This window comes from Coenobita brevimanus, chromosome 78 (assembly GCF_032717465.1).
Source record: "Coenobita brevimanus isolate Jiangsu-jjx chromosome 78, ASM3271746v2, whole genome shotgun sequence".
Classification (NCBI taxonomy): domain Eukaryota; kingdom Metazoa; phylum Arthropoda; class Malacostraca; order Decapoda; family Coenobitidae; genus Coenobita; species Coenobita brevimanus.
Window position 1 is genome coordinate 30,207,623 of NC_137031.1, and position 8,398 is coordinate 30,216,020.

At 42.8% G+C, this 8,398-nt stretch overlaps 1 protein-coding gene across 1 annotated transcript in view; it reads right to left on the minus strand.

Annotated features, from left to right (window-relative positions):
• Positions 1–8,034, minus strand: part of LOC145408597 (dolichyldiphosphatase 1-like) — a 48,593-nt gene extending 40,559 nt beyond the window's left edge. The window contains exon 1 of the mRNA XM_080279282.1: positions 7,860–8,034. Coding sequence (XP_080135408.1) covers positions 7,860–7,914 — 55 coding nt within the window. The 5' untranslated portion in view covers positions 7,915–8,034. The remainder of the gene's footprint in view (positions 1–7,859) is intronic.
• Positions 8,035–8,398: the final 364 nt, after the last annotated feature.

Genomic DNA, 8,398 nt, shown 5'->3' on the forward strand with positions numbered 1-8,398 from the left:
ATATATTTATATTGATAACAGCAAAACATGAAAAACTGGCAAGTACAAACAAAGAGTAAACAAAGAGTAACACATGAGCCAGCAGCTCTGACTCTAAACCTGCATATGACCTCCCAGTAATTATTGGATTACCTGACCTCATCTCACTACGGTCCCCCCCCTTAGAAAATTCCTGGGTGCGCCCCTGCTTGTAACTTCCTATTTTTTGAGTAGTTTGCATTCACCTTTCTTCCTAGATCATCATTTATGTTCTCCTTTTTCCTCTTCACTAGTCTCTTTATGTGCTTCTTGCCCTCAGTATGTTCAGTTCTTATTTCAACTGAACCCTTGTCCTGTAACCACTTTAGCCACTTCTTCTTCTTTTTCTCCACTGCTCTCTTAACCTCATCCTCCCACCATGCTGTATCTTTCTTCTTTGTTGTTACTCTTGCCGCACCACACACCGCTTTAGCATTCCACAGGCTGTCCAGATCCATTTCATTCCACTTCACTGATTCTAACTCCTCCCCTACTTTGGTCCTGTAATCATCTGCCATTTCTTTGATTCTCAGCTTCTCATCTTTCAGTCTTTCTCCCTCACTGCTCTGTTCTCTCCCGATCCACCTCACTCCTCTCAGCTTGATCTTGCATACACAGTCATGTGATCTGACAGACCTCCATATCATCCTCTCACGGCCCTTGTATTAGCAACCATTCCTATCATCAACCTCTCTAAGAGCACATAATCAATCAGGCTTCTTTCAATATGATCCCCGTTCCCTCTATACCACATATATTTATGTGCATCTTTGTGTTTGAAATACGAGTTACATATGCACAACCTCCTCTTCTGACACATATCCCTTAGTTGCTTCCTGTTATCAATTTCTCCTGGTACTCCATTACAAACTATTATGTCATCCTCAGGACCATTACCTACTCTTCCACTCATATCCCCCATTATGATCACTTTATAGCTCCTGGGCATTTCTCCCACTACTTCATGCAGTTCATCCCAAAACCTATCTTTCCCCCCTCTCACTCCTGTCCTCAAACGATGCATATGCCACAATCACCACCACTTTCACCTTGTAAAACTTGAACTTGACAAACATACACCTCGAAATGACACATTTGTAGTCTCTCATTCCATTCTGCCACACCTCATTCATCAACAAAGCAACTCCTTCTTTGCATCTTCCTCACCCATTCATTCCCGATCATACAATTTCACACCCTCCCACTCCTCCACTTCACACCCCTTCATCTTCCGTTTTACACAATGCCATCACGGCATATCTCACACTCGTGAACACATTCACCACTTCCACCCTTGTGCTCTCCTCATTTACACTTCTCACATTCCGCATGGCCATGCAAATCTTCCCATTTGGTTGGGACCCTGGGCAGGTATTGGGCCCTCTGAGGCTCTCCGAAACAACTCCATTTTCTGTATCCTCCTACTTTCTCTAAACTCATTTCAAAGTCAAAGGTGACTGTTGTGTATATATACACAACGACTTATCTTGCTCTCGTGTTCCTGAACTTGATTCTTCTGAATTCTCTACACTCTGGCATCGGCTTTCCTGTCATTCTCTGACTAAATATATCTGTGCTGTTTACTTATCCCCTTACTCTACTGACTATCAAAAATTCTTTGACTATCTTACTTCTACAGTGGAACACATTCTATCCATTGCTCTCTTCCCAGAAATCTCCATTCTAGGAGATTTCAACTTTCACCACCACCTTTGGCTCTCCTCTCCTTTCACTGATCCACCTGGTGAACAAGCCTACATTTTTTCTATCCTTAATGACCTACAGCAATTTGTACAGCACCCTATCCATATCCCTGACCGCCTTGGAGAGAGCTCCAACAAACTTGACCTCTTCCTTACAACTAATCCTTCTGCTTACACTTAATTTTTCCTCTCAGTTGGGCTCCTCCGATCACAACCTTATTACCTTAACCTGTCCTATCACTCCAGTACGGCCTGTGGACCCTTCAAAGAAACGTCGACTGTGGCACTTCGGAGCTGCAGATTAGGAGGCCCTCAGGCAGTACTTCTTTGATTTTCCCTGTTATGATAGTGGATGTTGGAGTGGCCCTGGTGAGAGATTTGCATGGCCATGCGGAATGTGAGAAGTGTAAATGAGGAGAGGGTAGTGTTTGGAAACTCCCTGTACTGTTGTTTGCAGATGATACTGTGTTGTTGAGTGAAGACGAAGGAGAGCTGCAAGGCTTGGTGGATGAGTTTGGGAGAGTGTGTAAGAAACGGAATCTAAAGGTGAATGTAGGGAAGAGTAAAGTGATGGTCTTTGAGAGAGGTGAAGTCAGTGAATGTACAGCGAGGTTGGATGGTGAGGAATTGGAAAATGTGAGTATGTTTAAGTATTTGGGTAGTGTGATGAGTAAAGATGGAGGTTTGGAGGGTTAAGTGCTTGAAAGGGTACAGCAGGGAAGAAAGGTTGCTGGTTCCTTGAAAGCAGTGATAAGAAACAGGGAAGTGAGCATGGAAATGAAAAAGTTACTACATGACAGTATTGTGATACCAACTCTAATGTATGGAAGTGAAGCTTGGACATTGCTGGAAGGACACAAGTCAAGAGTGAGAGCAGTGGAAATGAGTTATTTAAGAGGAGCCTGTGGTGTCACATGGAGAGACAGGCTGACAAATGAGAATATAAAGGAGCATTGTGGTGTGGATGTGGATGTGATAGGAAACGTTAGGAGGAATACACTGAGGTGGTTTGGCCATGTGGAGAGGATGGAGGGTGAAAGACTGACGAAGAGAGTGTATGTGAGTGGGGTGGAGGGGGAGGCAGAGGATGAGATGGAAGGATAGGGTGGAGAGGTATATGAGAGAGGGGGGTGTGAGTTGGGAGCGGGGCAGTGAAATGGCAGGGGATGCCGAGGATGAGATGGAGGGATGGGGTGGAGAGGTATATGAGAGAGGGGGGTGTGAGTTGGCAGCAGGGCAGTGAAATGGCGACATGGAGGCGATTTGTTTGTGGCCACCCCGAATGGGATTGGGGCGTCTGGCAATAGATAGATAGATAGATTATTGCTTCCATGACCGTGAGCCATCTGAGCGTGCCTTGCGCATTAGAGAGGTTATTCTCTCAGGTATGGAAGCAAACATTCCCTTCTCATATCCTCTGGCTAATACAAGAAAGCCTTGGTTTAATCATGCTTGTTCTAATGCTTGTCTGCAACAAGGACAGGGCCTATAAAAGGTACCAGAGCCAACCCACCCCTGAATCACATCTTTTTTGTTTCTGCCCGGAATTGTGCTAAGTCTGTTCTTTGTCCTACTAAAAATAATTTCATCCATATTAAATGCTCTCAACTCCCCAACTCGAATTCTTCCTGCTCCTTCTGACACCTTGCCAAAAACCTTTCTAACAACTTTACCTCATCATACTTCCCTCCTCTTTTCTACTCTGATGGTTCTGTAGCTATTTCTTCTACTGATAAAGCAGATCTCTTTGCGCAGACTTTCTCCTCGAATTCCACTTAAGATGATTCCAGTGCTGTTCCTCCATCACTTTCCCCCTCTGACTTCCTCATGGCTGACATTAAAATGTCTTCAGCTGATGTATTTTCTCCCATCACAGGCCTCAATACTAACAAGGCACATGGGCCTGATGGAGACCCTCCTGTTGTCCTCAAGAACTGTGCTTCTGTGCTTACACCCTGCCTAGGTAAACTCTTTCGCCTTTGTCTATCAACTTGTACCTTTCCTTTTTGCTGGAAATTTGCTCTCATTCAGCCAGTCCCAAAGAAGGGTGACCATTCCCAACCCTCTAACTATCGTCCAATTGCTTTAACATCTTGTCTCAAAAGTTTTCGAGTTAATTCTTAACAGAAAAATTTTAAAGCATCTTTCCTATCACAACCTTCTTCCTGATTGTCAGTATGGGTTCCGTCAGGTACGCTCCACTAGCAATCTTCTCACCTATCTTTCAGACTCCTGGTCATCCTCCTTTCGGGGCTTTGGCGAAAGCTTTGCCATTGCACTTGACATCTCAAAGGCTTTCGATCAAATCTGGCATAAATCTCTACTTTCCAAACTATCCTCTTACGGTTTCTATCCTTCTATCTGTGACTTCATCTATAGCTTCCTTTCCTATAGCTGCTGTTGTAGACAACCATTGTTCTTCTCCTAGATCTATCAACAGTTGTGTTCCTCAGGGCTCTGTCCTGTCGTCAACTCTCTTCCTATTATTCATTAATGACCTTCTAAGCTGCACATCTAACCCTATCCACTCATATGCTGATGACTCCACCCTTCACGTTTCCATTTGACTCCCGCAACGTCCATCTCAGCAGTTACTTCAAAAACCAAGGGAAGAGGCTATGGCACACATAATGTCTGGCTCATATCTCTGACTGGGGTAAAAATAATCTTGTTGTTTTTAATGCATCAAAGACTCAGTTCTTACACATAACAACCCAACAAAATCTTCCACAGGAGTACCCACTAATATTTAATAATATTCAGCTTAATCCTACATCACCCTTGAGCATGCTTGGGGTTTCATTCACTTGGGACTTGTCTTGGAAGGATCATACTGTATTACAGCTCTTGTAAAATCTGCTTCCAAGAGATTGGGTTTGCTAGGCCGACTCCATTCCTTCTTTACCCCCAGCACAGTTGTTGAGTTTAAACACGGGTTTCATCCGCCCCTGGGTAGAGTACAACTCTCATGTGTGGGAAGGCTTCCCACATTCAGCTCTTCTCAATAGGGTGGAGACAAAGGCTTTTCATCACATTAACTCCCCTCCTCTTACTGGCTCCCTTCAACCTCTGTCTCTTCACCGCACTGTTGCATCTTTATCTCTTTTCTATTCACTACTTCAATGGTCACTATTCCTCTGAACTGTCTGCTTGCATCCCTCCACCTCTAAGACGTGCGCATGGCACCCGTCTAGCAGCAAACTCTCCTCCATTTTCTGTCCAACTCTCTAATGCAAGAGTTAACCGATACTCCCAGTCCTTCATTTATGCAACAGGTCAACTCTGGAACTGTCTCCCTCTGTCTGTATATCCTACTTCTTATGATCTCCAGTCTTGCAAACACAGTGTGTCCAGGCATCTCGAAATGAACAGATCTTGAATTTGGCTCTCTTTAGTGTTGGTTTGTTTTTTCTTGGAGGGAATGGTGATTGCGGGCTCCGGCCTTTGGTTCCTTCTTTCTTGCATTAAAAAAAAACTATACTAACCTAACCCAACCTAGCACCCAGTTGGGAAGTTGGGAAACGAAATCCACTTTTCAATAAGCTGAGTACGTTTCTTCATTACACCGTACAGAAACAACGGTAGGTACAACACAAGGAACATGATGATGAAAACAGTGGGAAATTTTTCAGCAAGTGAAGGTAATCTGCTACCCTAACAACTGTCAGAAAAATACAGAAAACAAACTGGAGGAATGTGAACTGAATTGGTAAGGTCCTTCTACTGCCTCAAACAGAGCATATGTTTACCAAATACAGGTATATCCCACTTGAACTATGCAACTGGGCATGTAAAAACCCATCGCTAGGTGGGGTATCGTATCTCAGGGTAGATTTAACTTGTAAAGTACAGGGATGCATTTTTGAGCCTTGGGTTTCCCCCCGAACCAAGTCCTGAACCCACCTAAATGAGTCCAAAAACAAGTTCCTAGCTAACCTAAACTCCCAAACAGCTTTAAAACAAGTTAAACTAAGCCTAAAAGCAGTTTATAACTCACCTAAACCCAAAAATGATATCTGAAAATCATCAAAAATAAGTCTGGAAGAAATCAAACTTAGTAAACTATACCCCAAAATGATAATGTTCACCCCACCAATGACAAAAACACATTGATCTACATCTAAAAACAGTTTATAAATCAACCTAAACACAAAATTTAAGTCTAAAATATCATCATAGCTGGTTGAAAAAAACAATACCCATCATTATACCCATCATTCAGCAGGGAAGGGTGGTATTTCTACCCCCATCGCCATGCTTGGGTATCGCATCTCGGGGTATCGTATCTTGGGGGTCTGCCTGTATTTTCCTTGAGAATTTAAGTCCATGAGAAAACAGCTCGAATCGCTGCATCACTCGTTTTTATTTACAAATTATTTTCCTGAAGAACATGGTTCTACTTTATAAGAAAACAGCTCAATTCACTGTATAGCTAACACTCGTCTTGATTAATCCAGTGCCGCTTGATAACATATTTACATTTAGAACCTGATCCAAACTGAATTAGCACCACCCGTAGGACTGCAAAATAAATTACCATTAAAAAACAAAAAGCCCTAGTGAGTGACAAACAGGGTGGCTTTAGGGGTGGCACAGGATGTGTGGATAAATATTTGCAGTGAGACAGACAGAGGAGAAGGTGTGTGAGAAGAACAATAAGGTGCTCATGGCATTTATGGATCTGGAAAAGCATACAACAAAGTAGACAGAGAAGGATTGTGGAAGGTTTTGCGCATGTACAGTGTAGATGGTAAGCTGCTAGGTGCTGTCAAGAGTTTTCACGATAGCAATGAGGCATATATAAGGGTAAACGGGCATCTAAGTGAATGATTCATGATCACTGTAGGCGTGCGACAAGGTTATGTGATGTCCCCATGGTTACCAGTATTCAATATATACATGGACGGGGTGATGAAAGAAGTAAAAACGAGAGTAATTGTGAGAGGGATGGCGTTCGTAATGAATGATGATGGATGGAATATCTCAAATTTATTGTATCGTGATGTTGCAGTGCTACTTGCAAATAACACACAAGAGCTTGGTAGGCTAGTGCAGAGTTTTGCAGATGTCTGTAAGTGTCGTGCCTTGAAGGTAAATGTAGAAAAAGAGTAAAGTGATGGTTATTGTGAGAGAAGGTGACTTCCAGTGTGATGTTACAGTGAATGGAGAGATACTGGAATTGATGAGAGTTCAAATAACTGGGTACAGTGATAGAAAAAGAGAGGAAAATGTGCAAAAGAAGTGGAAAGCACGGTGACACAAGGAAGGAAAGTACTTGGTGCAATGAAGGCCTTGATAAGAAACAGAGGCTTGAGTGTTGCAGCTGTGTGAGGCTTACATGAAGAAGTGTTAGTGCCAACTTTATCATATGGATGTGAGACTATTGTGTGGCATGAAAATGAAAAGTTAAGAGTAAGAGCAGTGGAGATGGGAATGCTGAGGAATGTACGTGGAATACATAAACAAGATTAAAGAAAAGTATAACCAGACAAGGACAATAACATCACAGAGTGCCGTTAAAAAGGCTATACTCCCGGACATTACCTGAAACCTGAAACAAAGAGTGGCCTTGATACAAAATAATGTGATACATGAAAGATTCAGAGTGAGGAAGTCTGTGGACACCAGAACCGAAGAGAGTGTACTGAAATGGTATGGTCATGTGGAGAGAACAGATGACAACAGAGTGGTGAAAAAGGTACCTTATATCTGTGTGGATTTGAAGAAGGGAGGAGATGAGGTAGGCCAAGAAGAAGGTGGAGGGATATGGTGGATGAGTGTGTGGGGTCAGCGAGGTATAGTTGGTGAGGTTACAGGACTGACAAGAGATCGAGCAGTAATGGATTAATTTTGTGCGAAGCACATGACCACGGACTTGGCACCCCTTTTTAGTGTGACAGTGTTCAGGCTGGCTCTATCAAATAGGTAAATGTGAAAATACTGAACATGGTCAAATTTGGGGAGCCTATCTGAAGGAGCCAGGATTTCGAGGGCTTGAATGATGAATGAATGGAAGCGTGGCCCATTGAATTGGGCAAATTTTGGCTGTCTGGACGTTGCTGTTCCTCACCCTGCACTAAGGTCGGAAAGGAGGTCCGGATGATGATGATAAACAAATACTGGCAACGTACAACTTACCTATGGGATACTCTACGTAAGTCAAAGAGAAGGGCTTCCATTCCACATCGGCCATTGTATGAACAGCTCGTACTGCTATGAAGTGGTCAGCAAGTCAGTGGGCGATGAAGACCCAGATTTTAACAACATATAAAAGGATTTCACTCGTCACGTCCTAACACTACCCGTATGCTTTTGAGAGTTATACATAGTTCGTCCCAGGAGAATTTTCGCCATTCTTCTTTCTTTCAGATTCAACGCTGTGATTAAGTTTGATTTAGGGAATCGTTAACACAACTATACATTACATGTCTTCATGTTATGTTAGTTAATATATGAAATTATGCATCATTATTAATCTAAAACCACTGAAATATATTATTTAAGGGTCCGAATCTATATCTGAACATGTACACAAACCTATGTCGTCTCAAGCTAATCGATTCCCCATGATGCCGCCTCCCCGTCAACCCAAGCAAAGACAAAACCCCAATAAAGCACTGTTTCCTTCAGTCCGATACTAAGTGGATCAGGAACTACAGACTTGTTTATAGGGTTTA